At 46.4% G+C, this 26,635-nt stretch overlaps 1 protein-coding gene across 6 annotated transcripts in view; it reads left to right on the plus strand.

Annotated features, from left to right (window-relative positions):
* The window catches only part of LOC120905047, a 63,870-nt gene that overhangs the window by 28,782 nt on the left and 8,453 nt on the right, over positions 1-26,635 (plus strand). For all 6 annotated transcript variants that reach the window (XM_040315694.1, XM_040315698.1, XM_040315696.1 and 3 more), the window contains 2 exons: positions 7,705-8,495; positions 9,784-9,976. In XM_040315694.1, the coding sequence (XP_040171628.1) occupies positions 7,705-8,495; positions 9,784-9,976 (984 nt within the window). The remainder of the gene's footprint in view (positions 1-7,704; positions 8,496-9,783; positions 9,977-26,635) is intronic.

Genomic DNA, 26,635 nt, shown 5'->3' on the forward strand with positions numbered 1-26,635 from the left:
TTGGCATCCCACACACACAATCCCCCCCCGGCCATCCCAGACGCGGTCGCTCGCAAGTCGATCTATCAGGCCTGTCCGGAATCAACCCCGAAAGGGGGGGGGGCACACGAAATTAAACAACGGACAGATAAAACACAAAAATAAGATCGCAACCTCTACCAACTCTGGGTTGCGTGAGGAAGGAGGAGGGTAGCAGCTAGCGAGCAGATTCTCGTATTTCGTCTTACGCGCGAATATGTTACACGAATTAAGCGTAAGCGATTGTATTGGAGATCGTATGGGAATAGAGCGATGAGAAGGGGGGAAACGCTTGGTGCGACGACACGTACACAACTAACTCGTGATATTTTTGCTCACAACAATCGTAGCTCTTTGTTCTAGGCCCTTGAAGGAAGTAAAGGTCTATTTTTGGTAGAAAAATAAATAAATAAATAAATAAATAAATAATAAAATATAAAATATTTAGAAAAGATGAAGATATCATCTTAAATTTCAAAAGCCTACAATTTTGTTCAAATGTATTGCTTGTTTGTTTCATAACACTACACTAACCACTTGTACAAATGTACACGCCTGTATAAATACACTATTGCTGTTAGCGCCCTCTTTCGCAAACTATGTGCAACTGCCTGCTCATGTTGGTTTGAGAGAATTAATCGATTTGCTTATAATTAGCTCGAAAACAGGTTGTTTTGTCCCATAAATGTATAAAAAATAAAGAAAAGTAGTTGATATATAAATCGAAAGGTTTTGTGCTCAATTTGTGTTACCTTTATATTCACTATCGAGAGTTTAAAATAACAGACATCTTGTTGAGCGGCCCCCGTCGTCTCTCGTTCCAAGCATATGTGGTCGCGCGGGGTGGGCAAGGCAAGAAGAAGGTCCACGTTTTTCACGTTAGTCCGTTGTGTGTGCATGTTTCTATGTGTCTGTGTGTGTATCCATGTGTGTTGTAAGCACATTCGTCAGCGCTCGTTGCATGATAACAGACGCTTTGTGCAACTCTCGCTGCAACTAACCCCCTCCCTCTCCGAGCAAAAGCGACTCTAATGCTTCCCCAATTTCCTTCCCTAATTCTACATCATGTGGCATTGAAAAAATGAATAAAAAAACACTCACACACACACAGAGGGTCCTGCCTTTGCCTTTGGGGTTGTGCAAATCAAGTGCACATCGTGAATGGTGTAGCCAAAAGAGAGAGGGGGGGGGGCGGACTGCCGGGGGTCGATCTGTCGAGTGTGTTCGCGCTACCATCCTGAGCTGCTGCATCCATTTGACGTTCCCGTTTGACACGGACAGCGCTCCGAGCGAAGCGGGAGGGGGGAGGGGTGTTTGTATGTGAGCGGCTAAAACGAACATGCTTACACCCCCTTCCCCCCAACCCTACCGGACGCGGGTCAGTGTGGAGCTGGAAGAGTGGCGAGTTGAATTAGTTTCAGATCAAGATCGAAGTACGCTGTTGAGTGGAGGGGGAAGGGAGAAGCGTGGAGAGGAGGGTTGTTGCATTACCCGAACCTCGTGGTAGTGTAGAGTAAGGTTTGATTGCGTTATGCTCTCTGTTATTATGCTTCTCTCTCTCTCTCTCTTTCTCTATATCGATCTCTCTCTCACTCTCTATCTAAACTTTCAACACAACCCGCACCCATTATCACTTCATCCAAGCGCCCTTTTCCACTTCCCCCCCAACTCACCCTCTCCACTACCCAGTACCGTGTTGTAGAAGAGGGTGGGGTGGTGTACTCCTTCTGCCCCAGTGCTGCTTGCGTGTGCACGGAATATATTTATCGGGCCGCGCGTGTGTGTGTGTGCTGTGGTTTTGTACGATTAGTTTTATTTTTATAGATGAGTAAATCGCGCGCGCGGCTACGGAAACCGACGAAATCGGTCATTCAAAAGTGTCAAATTGGTCGTTTTTGTTCTGTTTTTTTTCTCATTTTGCCTTTCGAATGGTTAAGTTTGATTGTTAGTGGATGCTTCCGAAGTGTTATGTGGCTATGTGGTGTGTGTTGTTTCGTTAATTTATCACTCATCAGTGCAACTCCTCTCTGTGTGCTGTTCGCAGCTTGTAATGCCTTTTGGTGCTTACGTAATGCACAAAACGTGACAGCTTCTCGCTGCATGCATCTCCGATGCTTTCTTCTTACGTTGCAACGAAGAACAGTGACTAGAAATAAAGAAAGTTGGATTTTTTTTATCAAACACATTTTTTGCTGTAGAAAACGGAATGTTAATTCCATGGCGATCAATAATAGCTCCATGCAAGATGCCTCCAGGGCACGGAGAAAGTGAAGCGAATGAGAATGCCGTTCATCTGACATCCCCTTGTGTGTGTGTGAGTGTTTCGGAACGTTCACTTTTGAAGCTTGGATATTTTTAATTCGATTTATCTTTCTTTCCCAAAATCTCAAGAAAATCCATTCGTGACGCTTTGTATTTTTATTTTTGCATTTGCACGGGAGGTGGCCATTTTGCAATCCCTTTCTAAGCGTGTTTAGGCAAGGTGTGTTTGTGAGGGTTGTTCAAGGAATAGTTCTGCCAAGCCATTCAGTTCCAACTGTGCATGCACGAAGCCTGTTGGAATATTATTTCATAAAACAATTGTGTGTTTGCCCTATCAAATCGTGCATAACTCAAAATCACCGACGTCGTTACTTCGCGCTGCTTCCAAAATGCCATTAAAAGTACATTACTGTTGGCACACACTACTACTTACCACCTCACCAACGGCTAGTGGACCAAAAAAGAAACAAAACCTTCATTAACCAACCTGCCGCTGCCTGCAATTGTTCCAATAAGAATTGTGCATCATTTTTCATTTGACAAGTTGTGTGCACACACAGACACACACAGACATGTACGCGGCATTTTAACTGACCAGGAAAAAGGTGGCCAAAATGCGTGCTGGGAGGAGATATCTGCTCTACGCCAGGGCGCTGCTTATTTTCATTCGTAAATGAATATTCACTGCAACCGGCAGCCGCGCGCGTCGTTCGTGTGTCCGCGTGCGCGCCTCTTCTGTGGTCTTGCCATCCCTCCCCCCACTCCGCCCCGCAAATCGCCAACAAGTCTGCTTCTCGTTCTATCTCATTTCCACTTCACGCGTTATTCACGTTCGCGCTCAAATGAAGGGTGGTTAAGCATATGGGGGATGATGATGATGATGGGTTGGATGGAGCGTGTGTGTTGAGGGGGTTGGAATTGTTGTTTTGTTGTTTCTCTCCATACCGGCCACGACCGCGCTTTGTGCGAGAGAGAGTGAGAGAGAGAGAGCGTGAGAGTAGAAGGGGTAGTGAAGAAACATCGTCAGGGTCGCGCTTTGCGTCTCTCTTCCCTCCAATACTCTCCTCACCCGTTACACGACGCTTCTGGTTCCGTTTCGTTCCGTTCCGTTTCCTTTCCTTTGGAGTGATGCGACGCAGCAGGAGGGGGGTTGGTGCGATGCTAACTCTGCCGGGTTGGGGCGTGGAGCGGAGGGGGAGGAGGGGTGAGTATGTTACTTGAGCGCAGAGCCGTCTCCGGTTACACACCTTGAGGGGGTCACTTTCGAGACCGGGCCGGAGCGAAAAGAGAGCGAAAGGAACGCGCAGCGCCTGAGCAGTGGCACATATGTGTTTTTGTGGGAGTTCGGTTGGGTGGGGTGGGGGGTGCGTAGGGGGGTTTTGGATTTATATCGATGACGGTGCAGTGCTGGGGTTTTGGCGTTTTTTTGTTGTTGTTTAGTGTGTCGATTTTTTATCTCCTCACTGTGTCTAACTAATAACTTAACGCTCAAGGGATGAGAAGATTACATGAAATAGATCGAGCAGCAGCAACTCGGCCTTTGTGCGATTGAAGCGTAGCGCCGGACACAAGGTGTGCAATGGAGGGAAAGATGGAACGAATAGAAGAAAAAAAAAAACCCGTCACCCGTCACATTAAGTGCGGATTTCACTTAATGCATCACTCACATGATTAATGCATCAGATGAGCTTATTTCATCCTCCCCCTGGGGCGCGCTGATTAATCCAATACTGGCATACCTGTTTAACAATCTAAGCTGCGATAAAACTTTTTTTTCTAATTCAGAGAAACTTTAGCAAAAACTGTTTTATTGCTGCTGTGATCGTATTGTTGGAGAGCTATTTAATTGATAAATATTTATTCATAACCAACAGTAGGGGGAAAGATAAATCGAAACGACTTTTTTTTTGTTATTCCGCATTTACGTGAAATCGTAAATCATCAACGCAAACTCAATCACGACGCCATCACAATCATTAACGCTCCTCACGACAAAGAGAGGGCACAAATGTGGCATAACGGCTATTTAGCAGCATATTCACACACACACACACACACGCACAAATACAGATGTGTATCACATGAACATATACTGTATAAAGTGTGCAGTTTTTGTTTTTGTTTGGTGTAGTTGGAGTGTTTCTTTGTTGTCGTGTTTTTTTTGCGTTTTCGTTTGCTTCTCAACGGTGCTGCTAACGCAACCCTCTCCGGCATCGGTGGCTAATAGGAGAAGAGCTAATTGGCGCTAAGAGGAATCAAAAGCCTGGTTTTTTGTTTTCGAGCAACGGGGTGGAAGGGGCGTGTGTGGGGTTTGCATTTTATTTACTGCAATTGGCGAACACCGTTTACAACAAAAGCGGACGGAAGTGTACACCGCCAAGGATTACGATGCGCGCGAGCGCGTGTAGGCAAGGTTTCACCGGATATTCCTTCTGTGCCGTTGCTAGAATTTGTGTGTTAAACCTTGCTATGCATATAACCAGCGTTGTTCGTCCACTCTACTTTACTGTTTGTTGGTTTGCATCGCATCATGCTCTTGTAAATGTGCACGAATTATAATTATTCTGAATATACATTGAGGGAGCATTTTTTCCCAGGGCATTTGTCTAAATCCTGATAAACGATCCAGCAAAGGCGCTGCTGAGCGTGTTGTGCATTTGTCTGAATTCAAAGTCATTCTCTCTTACCTCTTCTTACCGATCCAGCGCATAGTCTATTTATTCAATATTAATTTATGCGACATCCGCTCGATCGATTGGTCTCGGTGATCGATGGATTGAAATTTGTCCAGCATAACTGATTTGCTGTCTGCCTGCCGGGCCTACCCGCTTAGTCTTCTGGTCGATCTTTAACGATCGTGCGTTTGGCTGTCCCCGCTGGCGACATAATGGATGGTTACAAATCATTTTCTTACCCATTAAGGCACACACGTGGGGAATCTGTGTGGAAGTAGAGACTTGCAGGTACGATCGTCGAGGATTTCGTCATTAGCTTTACCGATCGCTGTGTATTCGCGGGTTCCATGGTGTGTCTCGTTTCGTGACAAACGAATGAAAAGGCCTTTAGACGTGTCTGCAGATGGACTCTACAGACCAACCTGGGAAGGATAACCAACCTCGGCTCAGGAGGGATAGCAAAAAAAAAAAACAAAGAACTTCTTCTCTTCTACCCATTTATGAGCTAAGTAATGGATTTTTATGGGGCGTGTTACATTATTGGTGGTTCGCCACTTACCCTCTCTCGCTGGACTGGCTGGTTTGGTCGGCGGGTCTTGGAGTTCTTGGATGATGAGGCGAAAACAACATAGATAGGGAGATAAAAGAGCATGTAATGGAGTTTTGAAATATGTCGGGTATTTAGGTAATGATTTCTGTAGGTACACCTGATGTAGTTTAGGGTTCTAATGTAATGCGGTGGTGTATGAAAACGGGTTTGGTTGATGCTGGAGGCTTTGAAGTGGACTTTCCAGCTGCGTACTGAATTGAACGTACTGATGGATCTTACTATCCTTGTTTGATTGGGTATGATAATAACTTGGAGATAACCGGCGCCTAAGCATGAGCTGTGAGGACCTATTAGATATGATGAGATGTAAAACTTTTAAGACAATCAGACATCTTACCTGAGTAGACTATGTTTTGATGTGGATTGGAAAGATCTTCCTACAATTTACCTGAAACATTCGCGGGTAGTGATATTGTAATTGTGTTTTTAGGTATAAAACCGACACTTTTCACTGTGAAGTTGGTCAGTCTTTCTCGGTATATCTTTGGGAGAACTGTGACCGCGCTTCGTCTGTGACAGGCACACGGTCACAATCATGAAGAAACTCGCAACCTTCCTGCTCGTAGCTGTCTGGTGCGGTTTGATCAAACTATCTGCAACCCAAGAAGATACCTCGGCAACGCGCCAAAACCGTGAATTGGAGACAGCACTGCAAGATCTGTTCGAAGAGAGCGACTTTCAACATGGTGTGGAGGAAGGTCGACATCTCATCGCTCAGAAGCGAGAGGAGCGCAAGGTGCTGAAGGAGCTGTACTATTTAGTGAAAGTGCTGCAAGCTTTTCGGCGTCCGAATGCGTACGGCAGTACCGTGTTCAAGAGTGTGATCGATCGTATTACGAGCAAGGAATTGGTCGAACTGCTGGAACGAAAACTTCGACGAGAGAAGGGATTCGAAGTGATATCGCGCATCGGAATGAATGGAACTGTTGTTCCCGATCCGCTACAGTTTCAGCTGGCCAATGATTACCGAGTACTTGCGCCCGTTCTCGTGCGCACACTGCGCCGCGTGCTGAGCTTGAAGAATGTGCCGGAAGGTCTGCAAGTCGACGAGAAGAATAACTTCCTGTACGAGCTACAATGGGACGTGCAGAACGAGTGGATGAGTTTGCGGGAGGCTGCAAACAATTTGCAAGGTGATGGAGTGGGTCTGGTCCAACCGGTGGTACTGCACCCGAATACAGAGTACCTGGGAACGGCTGTGGTTCCCGACGTGGAGTACGAAAAACCGATTCCAGTTGTTCCTGAAGACCAGAATGTTGAGTTTGTTGATACTGGCGCCGATGATTGGACAAAAAACCCGATCGCCGGTGGGTATCAGTGGGCTAGAGATGTTGCTGCCACACCCGAGGAACTTGAAAATCTTTCGTGGGAAATTGAGGAAAGACGAAACTCGCCCAGACATCCAGATCCACCACCACAGCCTCCGGTGGTGATCATCCAGCAATCTACAACGAAAATCTCGGAAAAACCGGCGCCAGTTCTTCCTGCAAGACCGCTACCACCTAAGGTGCGTCCGTTTCCGGTGGTTGTGAGTGCGCCGGCTCCTGCACTGGCAACTCAACTGTCCGCTGAGGTGGATCGTGTCACGCGTGAGCTGATTGCCGTTGAGCTGGACAAATTTCTGCTGCAGGTGGAAGACCTGTCCGGCGTGGATGGATTTGCGAAAGAGTTCGATCGGTCGGATCGTGCCCGGATGGTGGGTTGGGTGAAGCAGTTCTACGCTCCGACGGTTGGGCTGGATCAGCGCGAGTTTGTGCGGGCATTGCGACGGTTGCTGAAGACGAAGCAGCTACGGCGCGGCCGGCCCGATGTGTTGGATGCGCTCGATTATCTGCAGAAACAGTTGGAGCGAGAGCGGAGGGACGGATCGAGCGAAGATTTCTTGATAGACGAACGAATTGGTTTAGAATAAAGAGCGACATTGGGGTCGACATTGTGTTTATTGATATTGGAGGTTTAATAAATGGTTGAAAAGAGTAACCACACATGTATTCTGACTTATAGTTGTTTTTTGAATAAGTTTGTTGTTTGCAATTGAGCTGTTTTCATTTGGAAAATATATGCTAGATCTTAAGATCTTCATGTGTCGCACGTTTCTAAAACATTTCTTCTTCTTCTTCCTGCTTCTTTTCTCTTCAGGTCGTTGGTGGACCTTGCGGCTACCATGGCTCGTACACGTTCTTCAAGGGCGTTAAAATATCGTTCGGCCACAAGGGAGCGCACGATACGGGCGCGAGCTCGGTAGCCAGCCAGCCAGCGTCCTCCGCTCCGGGCAGCGGAAGTGTTGGTGGTGGTCCGTTACACAGCACTGCCAACGCAGCTACTACCCCAGCTGCTACCTCCTCCACGGGCAACAGCAGTAGTACGAGCAATGGCCACGACCGGCGACGTCCTTCCGTCGACATTCCCAGCGAAGGCATCGCTGACTCACCTGGTTCCGTCTCCACACCGCCACCAGCCACCAGCCGATCGCCGGGCAAGGGGGGCGAGACGGCGGGAGAGGAACAGGATGAGCGGATGAAGGACCGCAGCAGCAACAACGGTGGTCACAACACTGCCCAGTGCAATCAAACCAATGCCAATAGTAGTGCTGCGCCGATGAATGGCGGCAGCAGCAGCAGCAGCAGCACCAGTAGTAGTAGTGGTAGTGGTAATAGTGGTAGCAACAGTACTAGTAATAGCAATAGTGATAGTAACGGTAACAGCGGTAGCTCTAGTGCCAACGGTGGCAGCAGCAGTGGTAAGAGTCAAAATGGCAACCAACCGAAGCCAAAACAAACGCAACGAAAATGTGTCAGCGAAAATGGCAACAGTGGTGCGGGTACGGGGGCGAGTGGTGTCGGTGGTAGCAGTACTGCCAGCAGCAACGGTACCAGCACCAGAGCCGGCATCAACAACAACCTATCCCGACTAGCGTCCCTCGACCGAGAGTAAGTATTTCGATTGATTGAGCAAGATAGGGTTCGTTGTTTAATATTGTTCAAGTTTTGGATTAGAATTAGTTGATATTTTATGATTTTGTTGTGTAATCTTTCCTTGAATATGTGTAAGTCATTTGCTACTGCATTTTATGTACGTATTTTTAATCCTTTTTAACCTTTCTACATACATTAGAAAGCGTGTAACGATGATGTTAATCCATCGAGCAATCGAAACTATGCTAATGGCAACCTCCCCGTTCACCTGTTGTGATCTACTCGATTGTATCTTAAATTGAGTGTTTTGGGGTCCAAATCGTTGTCGTTGTCGTGCAAAATTCGAGTTTAATTTCATCGTGTCTCCCCTGTTTAACATATCTCTCGATAGCCATCAAGCAGTGAATTCTTTAAATAAATTCCGGGTTTCGTTTTCCATCCTTCCCGTTGCCTTTGTTGTTTTTTGTCGACCTGAACTTTATGCGTTTGGGTGTGTGCTAGTGGAGTTCTTCCCGCATTCTCTCGCTAGGTGAGTGTTTCAACAACACACCACCACCTCCCTTATGCTTGTTTGTTTGATTTTGTGCTGACCGAGGCGTGGATTGGAGAACGACGACTCTCTGCGCGCGGCTCGTTAGTGTTCCGTTTTATTGATTTGTGTGTTTCGTGCACACGCTGCTGTTGCTGTTGCTCATTCATTTGTTTGTGTGTGAGCGCGCATGTGTGCGCCTGTGTGTATGTGTACACGTTCTTTTACACAGTGGCTGTGGTTGCCATAGCGTTAGAAGCAGTGGAAACCGTGTGCCCTATATATCTTTGTGTGAACAAAGTAACAAAGATATGAAGGCGGCTGCAAGGTTCTGCGAAGGGTTCATGGTACATACATGTGTGTGGCGAATTATGAAAGAGTGTTCTGGGAACAATATTGCTTTATTTGCTATTTTAAAATGCTATCAAGCCATCTAGTTAAGCTCCATAGTTGTTAAATTAAAAAGCATTTATTTGATTTGGCGTGAAAATGTTTGGGTGAAATTAAAATGCAGCTCGAAGAAATAAAATGAGGATGAGAGCGAAACTTTCAACAGTGCGAACCGGATCGCGACCGTTAGGATTTTGCATTTGATTAAGCAACATTCAACAACCAAATAATCGCGTAGATCCCAATGTCCCAATATGGCAGAGAATGGATGGCAAAGAACCAACTCCCTCAGCTCTCAGAGCGCGCGCGCTCTCTCTTTCCAACCCATCGTCGTTTATTAATATTTACGCTTTTTGTCTCTCTCCCTCTCTCTCTGTTTTGCAGCCATCACTACCGACCGCTGGTGCTGGCACTGGGCGACTGCATTCCGGTCCGGCCGTGGTCCGACTCGCCGATCGCGTGCCTAGCCGAGCTGCGGATGGTCTGGCGGGATCGGAACGAGCAGTGCCTGCTGATAGCCCTCCGGCTGTACTTTTTGCCGGAAAACACACCGTCGGGCCGCAACTGCCATGGCGAGGTAAGTGTTTCAATGTTTCTCTGTAGGTGTGTCTGTGTGTGTTTTGTGAGCACAGAGGAGCCAAGCGTGACCATGAAATATTGCTTAATCGTTGCTGTTGCCTGGCCCCTTGCGGCGGCGTCGTCGTCGTCGTTTGTTGCAAAGTAAAATGTTTAAGTGATCGATTAGAAATCTTTCAACTAAAACTACAGAAAACGGAATTAACCTTCAGCTGACATGTTTACAATAGGTGCATTTTAAATAAACAATCTAATTACAGCTGTTGATGCTAGCCGTCCTGCAATGATTGGACGTTTTATTACATGGCAGCTCAAACCTCCTCGGCACTTGACATTGTTCCATGCCCTCCGTCCGTGGTATGTGTATGACAGACAACCATAACGAAATTTAAATGATGTGTCACCGATGTCAGAGTTGTTGTGCAAGCCGACAAAAATGAAAACCATTTCCCAAAACCAGTTCGAAGGGAAAGGGAGAGGGGAGGAAGGAGCGTTTGTGTCGTGTTCAATTTCAAACCCAATTCTCATTCATATCTCTAATGCTCTGAAACAGCATGTGTGCTTCAAATGTTGGCTGCCCAACTTATCTCCTCCGCTGGTGTGTTTTAGTCATACTTTTTTCCTGCTTCATTCGTTTCGTTCGAGATAACGAATAACAAACGAGAAGCTATGTAGGGCAATTGTTTGCCATTTAGGGGGAATGAATAAAATAAAATGTGAAAAAAACATTATTCTTTGAAAAATATTATAAATGAAAATTTGATTAATATAAATTTTGGTAGAAAATTAATCACCATATGTGTCAGCACGGTACTTTACAATGATTTAGTCCATGTGAAACTGCTCTCTGCTGCCCTGGTGTGGACGTTTCGTGATGATGATTTTCTTCTCAACGTTTTTTTTTTTTTCTCATTTTCTCATTGCCCATCCTTCAAATGCCCATTGCTCTGCCCCATTAGCGAACCCCGACATGAACCCGTTTAATGTACTCCGGTGCCCTCTCGGAGCTGCAGTCGGCATAGAAGCATAAAAATTTATGCTTCCATTCAGCCGACCACATGTGCATATGCTTGCACCACACATTTTCCACCTCAACAGCCCTCCGCCAGCGTGTGCTACTGATCCGAGTTCGCTTTTTTGCTGTTGTACAATATGTAGTGTAGAATGGTATTTTTTATTCCGTTTAATTTTTTATTTTATTACCACACATTACACCATCGCTCGTCACTTCGTTATCAATGTGTGTGGGGGGGGGGGGGGGGAGTGTTGCTGATGTTCATTCGGGCGGAGAAGGGCAACAGCAGTAGCAGCAGCAGCCGTGACTCTTTCTCAGTTTGGCCGTGTCAATTGCAGTTAACCTTAACGCACACACGGTGTGCAGTTCAGGCGTGTACATGAGAGTGTTTCCGCACCTGCCTACCTCTCCATTCCCCCCTTTGAGGCTTATTTCTGGTGGTGGTGGTGGTGGAGTACACTGGTAGAGCGAGCGTTTGTTTCGATGTAAATGGGCTACAAGATGGGGCAGCAGAAGGGTTGATAAGTGACGCGCAGCGCAAAGCTGATGTAATAGAGAGGAAGTATCCGTAGCAGCCACACAGTGCTCGTCGCAAAAGGATTGTTAATGAGCGTGTAGCTGACAATATGCCATCCTCCCCAACCTCTGTCCCTCTGTGTGTGAAGTGGATTTAGGTGGGCGATAAGATTTGCTGCTGAGAAAAGAGAAGAAAAAAGAGCTTTACAAATCGACACGCAAATCGATTTGTTTGAGCGGAGGAATGGTACAGTACAAATACCGATAAATTAGGCGTTAGGTGAATCGTTGAACTGACAATTTAATCTAGAAAGTGTCGTCCCACGTTGCACTTTTTGCATTGCTCATTCTCGAGTGCATCATGCAGCATTAGCTACACTTTTGCGCGATTTTTGATTTGACACAACACGAGACACGACGACTAGTGTGTATTTAGATAAGATTGTATCCTCTCTCTCTTTCCAATGAGCACTGGGCCCGGAGGGGTACTGCCGGGGAAGATAACATACACCCCAACCGGGAGGGGGGTTGGGGGAAGTAGGCAGAAGTAATTATTTGCCTTGTCCCGCCGTACCACCCGAACGAACAAACTTGTACGAGATAAGCATATTAAGTGTGCGAAAGTGTGTGTATGTGTGTGCGTTTTTCCCTCCCTATTATCAGTTGAAAAGAAGGAGAGGGTGCAGAAGGGGGTGCAATGAATATTTTGATTTGTTGTCAGCATTACATCAGCAGCACCCGGGGATCGTTATGGGCGAATTAAAGGAGAAAGGAAAACGGTGCGCCCTGGCTTGACGATTAAAATGGGTTTGAAAAAAAAAAGCATTTATTTTGCTCGTTAGTTTTGAGTTGTGAAAGTGAGCGAAGGTTGATTGATTGTGTAGCCACAGTTTAAAGCGAAGAGTTTGTTAGATATTATCACAGATTTGCTTTTAAAATTCAAATGTTTGTTTTAAGTTTCGTTAGCCTATTTTACACGTGCCTTGTTGGATGTCTCTCGAAGTCTAGATCATCTGCCCCAAACAAAAAGCGCACGAGGTGAACGCGAGGTTTTCCTTCCTTTGTTTGCGCTCGTTCAATACAATTCAGCTGCTGGGTTTTGCTGCGTTAGAAGAAATAGAGAGAAGAAAGAAAAAAAGCTGTGCACATTTTTCCGCCACTGCCGCCGCTGTTGTGTCGGCTGTTGTTGGTTGTGCTTCGCATTGAAAACGACGGTTGGAAGCTGGCTTCTCTGCCATTCGCACATTTCCAGACCTCCAGAGCTTCCATAGTAGCTCCAGTTTCTCCACCTCTTGCCGCTCTTGCGTACGTGCCCGATTGGCGGGTACGTGAGCGAAAGGCAAAGTGAACACTGCCGCGAGAAACCCAACCAACGGGCGCGCACACACACACACAAAGTCCCGGGCCAATAACAAGAATAGGAAAAAGCTTGTTGAAGGAATGAACGTATCCAAGCGGTGTCCTACAACACCACCCCTAAAGCCACCACCAGGGGAGGGTTTGCCACGGGTGGAGAAGAGTGACGCAAATGATGTCATTTCGGTTCTAATCTCTCTCCTGCTCGCTATTGCCTATATTCTGTCACTTGCTTTTCCGTCGCGAGCCTTGACTTTTTTGGATGGAAGCTGATGCCTTTTTGGGTGTGTGTGTGTGCTAGTGATGGGTAAAGTTGGCAAAAATCCGAAGTCGACTCCGATCCGACTCCGATAAATTCGGAATCGACTCCGGAAGGTAGGTCCGCGCTGCAATATCCGGAGTCGTTCGGAATCGTCCGAAAAGGCCCGGTGTCGTCCGGAATCGCCCGGAGTCGTTTGGAGTCGTCCGGAGTCGCTGGGAGTCCGAGTCGTTCGGAGTCGTCGGAGTCGTCGGAGTCGTTCGGAGTCGTTCGGAGTCGTTCGGAGTCGTTCGGAGTCGTTCGGAGTCGTCCGGAGTCGTCTGGGGTCGTCTGGAGTCGCCCGGAGTCGCCCGGAGTCGCCCGGAGTCGCCCGGAGTCGCCCGGAGTCGCCCGGAGTCGCCCGGAATCGGAGTCGTCCGGAGTCGTCGGAGTCATCGGAGTCGTTCGGAGACGTCCGGAGTCGCCCGGAGTCGCCCGGATCGGAGTCGTTCGGAGTCGTTCGGAGTTGTTCGACTCCAGACGACTCCGACTCCGATGACTCCAGACGACTCCGACCGACTCTGAACGACTCCGGTGACTCCGGACGACTCCGGACGATTCCGGAAGACTCCGGACGATTCTGGAAGACTCCGGACGATTCCGGAAGACTCCGGACGACTCTGGACGACTCCGACGACTTCGGACGACTCCGACTCCGGGCGGATCTAGTGGTTCCATTTTGCCGGAGTCGGAATCGAACTAACAATAGTCGGAGTCGGAGTCGTGGGTGCGCTCCATACAGCACATCACTAGTGTGTGCTCCATCTCGTGCGCCACGTGAAATGTTTCACCAAATGGGGCCCCTTCATCATCCTCCAACCCTCGAAAATGTATGTAAATCTCCTAAGAGTGCACAAAGATAAAGGGACCATCGCATTATAATGGGGTGTGGGACAGGTGTTGTGTGTTGCGAGCGGAAAGTAAAAACGGAAGGATTAATTTCACACGTTTTTCTGTGCATTATTAAACAGCGCTTAACTTGCAATAAGTTTACATAAATTACATTTCATTCAAGAAATCGTACATAACACAGTACATAGTAAAACAATTAGCTTATCTATTTCACTAATTATTTGCACTACTGTGTTGATTGTTTGGTACAGGGGGTGTTGCACTAACGCAACTCAAATCGAGAATTGATTGTTTATTGTCACCTTCACCAGTTTTTTTTGCCTCCTTCTGCCGCTGCCTACCTACTTACTTACTTACTTATCCGGCGCTACAACCGCTTTGCGGTCTTGGCCTGCCTCAGGAGTGTCCGAAACCGCTCACGGTCTCGCGCCTTCGTCTGCCAGTCCGTTATCCCGGCCTTAATGGCGGACGCCTCCACGCCATCTTGCCACCTCAATTTGGGCCTACCACGCCTCCTCTGTCCTTGTGGACGGCCTAAAAAGACTTTACGGGCTGGGTCGTCCGTTTCCATGCGTACAACATGGCCAGCCCACCGGAGCCTGGCGAGCTTAATACGCTGTACGACAGTGAGGTCGCCGTACATCTCGTATAGCTCGTCATTATAGCGGCTCCTCCATTGTCCTTCCACACATACGGGGCCAAGTATCCTTCTGAGCATCTTCCTCTCGAACGCGGCTAAGAGGGCTTCGTCAGATTTGGACAGTGTCCATGTCTCAGAGGCGTATGTGAGTACTGGTACTATATAGGTACTATATAGTCCCAGCTTCGTCCGTCGCGACAGGTTCTTTGAGGTGAACTGCTTTTTCAGGCTGTAGAATGACCGGTTGGCAGCCAGCATCCTTGCGCGCAACTCAGCTTCCATGCTATTGTCGTTGCTGACCTTTGACCCAAGATAGGTGAATTCTGGGACGACTTCAAAAGTGCGTTCACCTATCTGTACATCACGCCTACGTAGATTTGGATTATTTATTGGTAGGTCCGCTGATGTTGCCACCATCAGTTTGGTCTTTGCCTCGTTTATCTGCAATCCGAGGTTCTCTGCCGCCTGCTCAATCCCTTGGTAGGCTTCTGCTACATAGGAGCTGCCTACCTAGAGCGTACTTTTTTCGAAGGTTCTTGGGTCACGGCTGTTATTGCTCAACTCTGAGCATTAGCCGTTAGACAAAAAAATACAACTCACATACTTTACATTACCGCACGCCACCACCACTCCCCCAGGGGATCGCTACCCTCCTATCTGCTCTATCTGCTGCACACACACACACATTATGCTGTGTTGTCGTCCCATGTCGTCGAGCCACATCATCCGGTTGAATTGGTCGATGTTGGATGAGGAGAGCAGATCGTTTCGATAAACTACCCCCCTTGTTGGAAGCGCTAAGGGACGGGAGGGAGAAGAGGGGTTTGTTCGTTTACAGCAAAACGAAGAAAGAAAGAAAGAAAAAAAGAGCTCAAACCTGCTGGCGGGGCTCACCGCGGGGGTATATGATTACTGCCAGCGAGCAATGAATGAGCAGGAGAGAGCGAGCGCGCACTCACAGCGCTGAGCGAACGAAACGGAGAGAGAGCGAAACGTGCTTTAACCCAGTGAGGGAAATAAGCATAAACCGACGTCCCGTCGTACGCGCAAGGGTCTGGGTGTCGTGTGGGCAAGAGGCAAAGGGAATCACTCGCTCTCTCTTTAGCACGAATGCGTCTCTCTTTCTCTCTCGCACACGCCGCACAGTGCAATGTTGTGTTGAATTGTGTTTTATTTGTAAAAAGGGGCATATCGTGGGCAGATGAATGGCGAACCGTTTTTTTGATACAAGTGCTCTGCCCCTGGGTCGCCGCTGTGATGATGTGGGGTTCGGTTCTGGGGAGGGTGGGGGGGGCGGAAGGGCGTTGAGGGCATGAAGCAGGAGAGGAGGGGGGATGTGAAGTACGAAAGGAATGTGATATCTCTGTTGGAGATGGATGGGGGGGGGATGGCTGGTGGTATGGTTGGTGGGGCGCGTGTGGCATACTTCCAATCAGTTATCGGACCATTTGTTTAGTACGCTTTAATGAAATTGTTCACTTCTTAAAGGAGGCGTGTTGCATTTACATTGATTGTTGAAATATAGCGTGTTTTCTATGGAATTTGATTATTGAAACTATTCATTTGTATTGTGTTGAGTGACGTTTGTGTAAATTATATAAACTAAAATACATCAAGTTTCTATTACTTAATTACACAATTAACAATAAGCACTACAACTTATTGTAGCTAAACTATATACAGTGTCAAACAAATTGCTTTCATATTCAATTCTGTTGACTTCACTTGTCTTTTGTCCTTCTCTTGCACACAGCTCCAATTTGCTGTGAGTTATTGCAATCGAAGTGAAAGTGATTTTGTGGCACTATTTAACGCGACCGAACCTTTTTAATAACAACCACAAAGAGCAAATAATGAAATGTATGTTTCTGTCCCCCCCCCCCCCCCCCCTTTTTTTACACACTGATGTAGAGTGCGAGCGAGGTCATGTGGCTACGCTGTGCGTAAATGATAGGGCGTTCAGGAGGTTATGTTGTACCTTGCGTTTAATGTGTGTGTGTGTGTGTCGTGCATTTTCACTGGTCAGGGTGTTGTTTTCATACAATATTCATAACGAACGGGGTATATACAAAAAAAAAGTCGTATGTCAGATTGCAATTAAACTGCTCATGGAACATTCTTCCCCACGTGGTGGCGGCGCAGCGTTGTCAGTGGAGAGCAACCCCAATTTGAAGTATGTTGAAATTATTATATTGGTTTAATTATTTGTATTGTTGTATTATTTATTGTAATGTCAACTAAAGAAAAGTAAAATCATGTTGCATTTTATAAAAAAAAACACTCGTTTTTATTTTGCGAGTTGAGCAGCACTGGTTTTAAAGCCATTCTCAATCCGCTGCTCACCAGCAGAGGCAGCAAGAGAGTGCGAGATTGCGTGCGATGATGATGAGTGAAAGTGAGAGCGAAGCAGGATGTAGATCATCGCCACAGCACCGCAGCAGCAGCATCTGCAACAGACGCGCACACACGCCGCCGCTGCTCATTGATGAGTGTTCGATAAGATCGACAACAAAAACACACACACGCACACACCTATACCTGTGAGTGGCGTCGTTGAAGCAAATGCAACCCACTTTCTCGTAAGCGCAGCATAGCATCATAGCACAAACCGCCGCCGCAACACTTACTACTTCCCGGTTTCCTCCGGGGGGAGGCAGACAAAAATCAACTTGGAAGCACCCAACTTTTGGACCGCAGCAAATTTCTCACCTGCCTGGCGATTAATGAGATTGTGCGAATTTCGTCCACTGCTGCGCGCGCTCTTTTACTCTTTTTTTTGTGCTCTCTGTTCGTTGATGAAGTTCAAGTTGTTGAAGTTGTTGTTGAGGTCGAAATAAAGTTCGATTTTAGGCAGCGTGTGAGTGTGTGTGTGGTGGTTTGCCATATTTGGGAAAGGACGGACGGATGCCACCCGACTGCGTGGTGCTTGTTGTTGCTGCTGACAGCATGAGGTCAGGGCGGACAGGGGAAGTTGATAAATTTTCATAATTGAAATACCCTGCGAAGGTTGTGCCCTTGTCAGAGATATGTTGTTTGTCTGAATGTTGAAGAGTTGCCTATACGTTTCCTATACGTTTCCTATACGTTTCCTATACGTTTTATATAAAATGGGTTAATAATATTAATATCGAATTTCACACTTATTTTGAACTTATTGTATAAAATAATACTTAAGAAAATTTTCAATTTATATTAATATTGTTCAATTATTGCAACAGACAAAAGTCATTCTTCGTTGCACTTTGTTCTTGCCTTCTTTAAACCAAACACTGGCTGCCCTCACAACCATTAATTCTATAACCGTGTGTTGCTTTGTATTACGAGTGTTTACCATTTTGAAACAACATTTCGTGCCGTTATCTGGCAAGTGTGCAATAGGAGAAGGTGGTGTGTGTCAGGAAAAGGAAGCGATAAGCGTAAAAGTTTTCGCTGACTTGCGGAGACTAGAAATAAAATACTGCTGCCGCCCTTTCTTCTCGTTGTTGTGCCTTTCGCCTTGGGCTCCTCTGAAGTTCGTCTGCTTTGCCATCAGTTTTTTTGTTGTGTGTTTCGATTTGATTTTACTTTTCTCTTCTCCTCTCAGCCATTGGCGTGACTGGTCAGGTCGCTGGGTGTGTTGTAAAAACCGTCAAACCGCCAAATGCTTATGCCCATCGCGCATTTCCTAATCACTCTCGCTGCTGCTCGCTTCCTTTCGAGCGCTCGCGAGCCCGAGTAGAGAAGCATCGATGAATAATAAAACAAAACAAAAAAGGCAGCCCTGTCCGCTTGTACTTTTTCGTTGGTCGGAAATGGTGTTTTGCACGCTGTTGTTGACGGGGAGAAGCCAGGTTGTAATCGGCGCGAGTCACGGCGGGGAGGGCATGCGACTAGAGAACAAAAAACGCATAGATCCGTAGACCGCATCGATTAGAGAGCGCCCCAGGAGGAGGGTGGGAGATGTGCAATGCAATGCTCACCATTGCCACCGCTTCCACCACCACCACGAAGTTTTGTTGCTGCACGGTTGTGCCTCTTTCTCGCCCTCCGGCACTGGGTCTCCGGGGTCTCTCGTAATGCCGCGTCCCCGGCTCTTGGTGTGCATTGGCAGGGCCTGACCGCGACCGCGAGGGGGGTCTCTCGTTCTTCCACGGTGAAGGCCACGAAGCCAGCTCAACAAAGCTCACCCCAACCTGTGTGAAGCGAGAGAGCGAGAGAGAAGGAATGAAAAATAAAACACACGAAATAACATGAGCCACACCAACTTCCTCCAGTCCAGCTCGCCTCCAGTCCCCTTCCTCTGCCTGCTGCTGACGTTTGGTTCGGGTGTTCCGAAATATGTTCCGTCTTCGCTCCGGCCACCGGGCCCGGAGAGCGCGGAAACGGGGTCAGGGACAGTGGCAAGCGCAAGGGAAGGTGGTGGTAATGCTGGCCATGGTATGGGATGGCACAAAGGAGGAGGAAGGGGGAGGGTCAAGAAAACTAATTTATTGCGTTCTTTCCTCTTCTCTCGCCCTGTGCTGTGTGTGTTTGGCGTTTGTGTGCTTGTTGAGTGGGATAATTTTTCTATCTGCGCGGTGTTCCGTTCTCTCTGTTTCGCCTCCAGTACCCTAAATCGCGTTGCATTCCATCAGACTATAGAGAGTGAGCGAGTCGAGGGATTGGGGTGTCGCGCAGCACAAGGAATAAGGGGGAAAGAGAGCGAGCGAGCCCTTCTTAAAGACGACATTAAACCAGTGACAGTAAAGATTTTGTGTTTTTCTTTGTTGCCTTTTTGCCTTTCCTCAAACAATTTTCCTTTTCGATGAATCGTATCGCTTTTTTTCTCTCTCGGGGGTTTTGAAAAGGCAAACGTACACGAGAGAGAGGTTCTGTTTTTTATCAGACCTTTATTACCGTGACAAAACATATGGATGCGGTAAATGTGAAGGATTTGTTTCTTTAAATAGTAATAACACGTTTGTTGCGCTTGTTGCATGGGTTGAAACATGAAGTTTAATATTTAAAAATTTATATTCAATACAGTTCATATGCTTTTATACATCGTTCGTCTTTGTGCAGCACTGCAAATGAAGAGGGAAGGGAAATAATAATAACAGGAAATGCAACGCAACAACAAAAAAGAAAACACAAGTTGAACAAAATACTCCAATGCCATTGTCATTTGCCTGCTGCTGCGTTATTTGTCTTCCCCTCGTGCCATGATGTGTGTGTGTGTGTGTTGTGTGCATTTACCCTTTAATATGTGACTACAAAGACTCTGCAAGGGGGAAGAGTTGTGTGTATGTGTTTTTTTTTGCATAATTCTATGTTTACTTACTCATTTAGACTGCTCGTCGTTTGTTTGTTTTATTGGAGGTTTGAATAGAAAGGTAAAGCGGTAAGGCGAAAGTAAAGTAAAAAATCAACAATAATACATGAATCAGGTCTATAATTAGATGTATAAACGAGCACTTTTTGCTTAATATATTTAATATTGCTTGTAATGTAACTTGATTACCTTTATCCGATAACGTCTGATGCAATTAACATGCATTTAATGTTGAAGAAAGTAACATAACACAAAAAGGGGAAAAACTGTATCCATTCCCTGCTGATAAGAATGCAAAGCACACGCAAACGTGAATAATACTGTGCCGACATTGGCCATAAACAAACAAACCAAAAGAAAAACCGGAAAATGGTAGCGCACGCACGAGTGCGAAATGGTGGTGATGGTTTGGTGGATAAAAGACGGAGGCAACGTTCCAGTTTCCTTCTTGCGACAAATAGGAATCGTATCAAGATAGGGAGAGAGAGAGAGACAGGGGGAGTGCCCCCCTTCAACTGACGCAGATGGCTGTGGTGGTGGCCCTTTTGGTCTCGGATGGACTGGACTTCTCCTTTCCCGCGCTACTGCTGCTGCTGGTTTATTAAAATGGGGTCAAGGCGCATAAATTTATACTACAACGCCGCTCCAACGCTTGCCCCTTCCCATTGTCGGGAGTTTGCGCGGCCAAATCGACGCCGTCATCGATTTATATTTGCATTATTAATTATGCTAAAATTTGGTGGACGAATGTTTATTCCTCCGTGTTTTGCTGTACATCGGAAATAGGAAGTTAGAACATTTATTCATTTAATGTGGTGTAACTACTCCAAAACTCTGTGCTTTAAAAAACAAAGGTTTGTGTTACTTACCGTTACGCGGTTTGACGGTGCAGCATTCTCTCCAGACCAGACCTCGCCGCCCCTTTTGACTCTGTACAGCATTGCGCGTCGCCCGCTTGTACGGTTTCACTTGTTACGGGGGGCGCTTGCTCTGTGTAACCCAAGACGCACGCTGCGTCTTTCCTCCTCCTCTCCACCACCTCCCTGACCTCTGCGTTTGGTTTTAGTGAAGCCAGAAAATGAAAAGAAAAACTTTTTCTCACTCTGCCGACACTCACCCTCCACTCGTCCCGTTTGGCATCCCAGTTGGCCGCTCCAACCGCTCCGGGAAGCCTCCGACCGCGCTCCGCTCGGCTCACTCTTTTCGCTTTCCATCGAAACTGGTTTTTTAATTGTGCTGTGTGTGTGTGTGTGTGTGTGTGGGTATGGTGCAATCATAGCAGAGTGGCAGCAACATAAAGCAAAGTTTTGCAGCTCTTTCACTCGCTCTCTCTCTCTCTCTCTCTCTCTGGTCGATAGTTTGATGATTGCTGGTTTGTGGATGTGTGACTGATGGTCCATCCGGATGATGCGCATGGTGTGATGTGCTGGGGCCATTTCATTTTGGGTTCGTTTTTATTTAGCACAAACATCACGTCCCTACAATAGGTCATAGGGAGAAAAAGAGAAAAATAGAGCGGGAGATAACAAACAATCAGAATGCAATTAGAAAAACGTACCTTTAATTTGTTAAATTGATTTGCGCAGCCGGAGAAAGTTCGCTTAAAGTTCTAACGCTCATAGTAATGGTTTTCTGTGCCAAACAACTAATTATTTCAACATACAAACTCTGTGTGGTATGTTTGGAACCGCACCGATTGGAACCAATGGCTTGGAATGGTTGCAATGTTTTATCCCCCTTCCAATCCCAATGCTTTAATTTGTTTAACCTTTGCACTCGCGCTTTTTTTGCGTGTTCTATTGCGTGCCGGTAACAGGCAAAAAAAAAAATCCAAGCACCAACTCTGGTGGTACTCTGACATTTTGATTGATGTTTGACATTTCCGATGACAGGCACAAGTGGAATGGCTGCGTTTTCGGCATGCGAGTGCGCGATGATGCGAAAGCAATAATTATACAGGATATGGTTATGGGTAAATGGGTTTTTTGCTGGGCGCTTGTTGTTGTTGTTTGCTTGGCTGTTTTGCAAAAATTGCACAGTGTTTTATGTTGTATTATTTTGCACATCATTTGGCCTTCATTTTCTTGTACATTTTTATACCAATCTGCATTCATATGTCTTATAAAATCTGTATGCAATTTAAATACGTTTAAAAAAAGGACCGTAAAAGTAAGGCGACTGATGCTAAAGCACCCCAGATAAGCACCGGTCCATGCATCGAACCAAGCAGCCTACAACAACACAACAGCACAAAAAGATCCCTATCTCTCTCTCACACACACACACACTCCCTCTCTGTCTCTCAGGCTGTAAAATAGCGAACGAATGTTTGATGAATGATTTGATCATTATCGCGCTCTTTGCATTCTGGCCATTATCCCTCCCACTTAACGAAAAGGGGGGGAGGGGGGGGGCGGACTGGGGTGGGGGAGTGGGTATAGCGATTGCAAATATGATTACTCGCGACTTCCTCTCCCCGTGCGGTAAATAGTAGTGCACCTTAAGAGGCATCGAAACCTCGAGCGAACATGCTCTTGCCATGCTGCAATGCGCATCGCCCATGCTTTTCACGATTGACTTATGCGCGTGAGACTTTATGCATGTTGCGCTTTGCATAGTATACATTCTGTAGCGTCACTTTCTTCGTACCATTAGCACAATACAAAGAAGAAAGAAGAAAAAAATCGGACGTAAAACACACTCTTCTCAACGGGCCCGAATCGGTGTTAAAAATAAAACACACATACACACAATGGGCCACCACACACACAACCACCCCACCCAGCCTGCTCGCTGCAATTGATACGCGGATGCAAATGCGTATGGTTCTTTGTGTCCTCTCTGCTGCAACTGCTGCAACACAAACATAATTTGTTTCCCTAGCTCTATCGCTAGCTTTTGTTGTGGAGTGATTTTAAAAACGATCATTTAGCCTAGCCATTGACCGCGCGTCATCTTCGAGAGGATGTAAATGAAGCTGATATTTGTAGCGCATGTTTTCACTGGTCGATGTTTTTGAAAAACAAAAAGAAGTTTGTTTGTGTTTTGCTTTCCTTTTCCACTCAAAGGGTTTTTGTATTTTTGTACGACAAAATTCAAAGAGAAGTCCGTCCGGGCTGTTATATGCGGCATTGGGAATAGTTTGCATGTGAAATAACAAAAAAAAAAAAACATTTTCCACTTATTCTCGAACCTACTTGGCTTTGGAGCAAGTTTCAGACTTTATGAATATTTTGCATCATCGTTGCTGTGTGTGCGCTGTGCACTCTTGCACTCTTATCTCATCTCCCGTGTATCTTTCTCCCCCGTATACAGATGCGTGTGTTGTGTGCACTGTTTGTTGCACTGTCGATGGCAACAGGGAACAACAACAACAACAAAAAAGTTGCGTTTTGTCTTTTGCCTTTACAGTTTTTTTTCGGATTCTAGCAGCAGCACCAGCCGCCCCAGATGTCGTCCTCGAAACGCAAAAAATAAAACCGCCAAGCAAACGAGAAGAGATGTGTGTGTGTGTGTGGTGTGTTTGGCTTGCGGAGGTCGATAACCGGTTCCTCCTCACCACCAGACACGACACTTTCATGTTGCAGACACACACACACACACACACACACTTGTCTCTCTGAGGCGGGTGACCGAAATGCTCCTGTGGCCACACACCCCGCGCGCCGCCACCGCCCCGTGATGATGTTTGCAATTTTCTCCTTTATCTGATATCTGGCGGCTGGCTGCATTTTGATATGCGATTATGGCGTGTTATGTTGGTTTAGGAAGCATAAAACAAGACGCTTTTATTGGCACACCATAATGAGCTGCACAGTAGTAGCAGCAGCGGCCGGCGTATCATAATTTGTGTGATTTTTTGTTTGTGTTTAGTTTTAATTTATGACTTACTTCTAATTGTTGTCGCCTGTTGATGAAGATTGCGACTAAACATACACAACCACACACAAAGAGTGTTGTAATCTTTAATCACGTGTTTCACTGATAAGAGATTTGTGTGTTGTGTGGGGCTCTGTAGGGGAGAGAGGTTAGGTTGCACTGGCCTCTCTCAACAAACAACGCGCACACTCTCAACGCCACGCCAATAAAGGACGGGCAAAATGCAATTAGAAGCGATAAATGATCTTTCCGAGTTGATTATTATTCGCCGTGTTTTTATGAGCTTGATAACGGCTGAATAATCGGTACGGTGCGCTTAACTCACTTACTCTAACACACCCAGATGATGGTGTGCTGTAACGTACAGTAAAAATCGAAATATCGATCGCCTTCGCTTCCGAATAGGCGCTCTACTGGCTGGTTGGCTGGGGTTGGCTGGCGTTTGTCAATTTTCCCTCGGCCAGCCGGGGCGCGCTGCCAGTGAAATTGAATGGACGGTGAGAGGAATATCTAGGTTTTCCCTTTCGGCCGTCTTGTGTGTTTTTTGTGCCCGTTGTCCTCAACATTCATCACTCCGCCGCCGCCGCCAACCGATCATCCACGTTCGAGTTAAAGCTCTTTGCTTCACCTCGCCCGCGTTGTTTGGTCTATTTTCAGTATTTTCCTTTCCTCGCTTCCTCTACTGTGCCCTTCCGCGTCCCTATTACTACCGCCCCATGCTGTGTTTAGCACATTTTCTCGACCCGTCCCCCTACCGTTCCCCGTTTAGTCATAGTCCTAGGGCCAGATATATTCTTCCGCACACGCACGCCGCCCTGCCCTCCTCATATTCCAGTTTGTGTCTGTGTGTGTTCTGTGTGAGTGCTGTCTATTTTTCCAAGCGCAATAAAATGCAACGAAAAACAGTTCGAAAAAGAAGTTAGAGTCTGTGCGAATTCCTCCCTCCCTCTCTATGTGTCTCTCTCTGGGTTCTCCTTAGCGCACTCGGAAAAGCCGAAGGTGAATAGTTCGTGAAATCGAGACGATGTTTGTAGCTGCTGTTACTGCTACCCCTTCTTCTTTCACCCACTCCTGTCAGCCGTACTCTCGGAGTAGATTAAGCCGGACCGGTGAAGAATTTTATGGCTTTTTCTCGGGGTCTCTGGTTTGAGGGTGTTTCTTTTTTTTACGGAAGGGCTGTGCTATGGACTCTGTTGTGCCGAAGGAAGGAGAGAGTTATTGAATTTCGGACAAGCGGTGGGGATGAAAAGCACAAACTAAGCAAATAAAGAGATTGCATCGGTGTGGATGAATGTGCCAAAAATGGAAATGGGGGAAAAAATGCAATAATAAACATTCTATTCAAAAAGATAAACATAATAATAGATGTGTGTGATTTGATTAACATAAATCTTTTTTTTTCTGCATCGAAGATAGTGTTTATAAATAATTCAATTTATGTATTTCAATATTGATTTATTATTGATTTTAATACTTTATCAAACATTTCTTTTTATTAAAAATAGTAAAGCTCGTCATTCGGTTGCTAGAATCTCCTTCTTTAATATTATGTACTTTTCCACTGTTTTCTTTGTGTTCCTTTAATGACCATCGAATAGTTTCTCCTTCTAAACGATTTGGCAAAGTGCGAATACGTTGTTTGAGGTTTGTTTTTCCTCCCACGCCCACCGACGGCCTCATTCTCGCTCTCTCTCACTCTCTCTCATGTCGATCAAAAGTATTCCGGCTCGCACAAAATTGTTGATCAATGCCAACGCGCGCCTCGGCTCGACCGCTGCTTCGCTGGCGTTTGCTTGTGCTCTTGAGAGAGTCGGGGTCTGTCTGTCTTCACACAAATTTTGGCATTACCGTTGGCCAACAGCCGCCCACACGTTCTCAGCTTTTATTATATATTTCCTCTGCCCTGTTGTGGTGTGTTGTGCCCTGTGCTGCCACCGTTTCCCTCACCTGCTAGAGGATTGTATTTCGGGTTTCACTCTCTTATGGGTTTTTTGTTTTGTTTTTTGGAAAAAAGTGTGTCAAAATCAACTCTATGTGTGTGTTTGCCTCTCTTCTTTGATTGTTGTGTTTGCCTAACTTTTTAACACCTCACCGATGGGGGCGAGGGGGAGCAGCCCTTCCGCTCGCTGCTGGAATATTGACGCAGACATTGACAGTTTGGGGGGAAAATATTGCGTGCGCACGTCGAACCCATGCTACATATACATATAATCCACCCCCCCCCCCCCTCCCCCCCACACAACACCATCGCAACCGAAGGAGTCACTGAACTCAAATACAAGGGGTGTGAGGACGGGTGTTGGAGGAAGGGTGGTGGTCGACTGTGTTTCTGTGACTGTGTGTATGCTAATTGATGCGGATTTTCGCAGTTTGTACCATCTTTTATTTACGCTTTTTGTTGTTGTTGTCATTGCTACTCCTCCGCCCGTTCGGCTCCAAGGGCTTTAAAGCACTTTTGAAAAGGACGCAAATGATAATCAAATAGAAAAATTAATTCAATCCATCAGTGGGTGGCGGTGATACGTTTTATCTTTAAATTGAATTTGCGTTGGTTTGATAGGAAATGGAAGAAAAGAGAGAACGCGCGTATCAAATCATCTTCCGATAAAATTGATAAGCAAAATGTTGTGTTATCGTACAACTTCATATCATGCTGCTGCGCCTGTGTGTAACCATATGTTTGTATATGTGCGTGTGTGTGTGTGTGTGTGGTGTTCTAAGTTTGCCTATATTTCTCACAAACCTCTTCCATATCGCGCACAGTGTCCCACAGTGCGTGTATTCGCCCGGCATGTGGCCAACATATATTGGCCA

The sequence above is a fragment of the Anopheles arabiensis genome, chromosome 3, assembly GCF_016920715.1.
Source record: "Anopheles arabiensis isolate DONGOLA chromosome 3, AaraD3, whole genome shotgun sequence".
NCBI lineage: Eukaryota > Metazoa > Arthropoda > Insecta > Diptera > Culicidae > Anopheles > Anopheles arabiensis.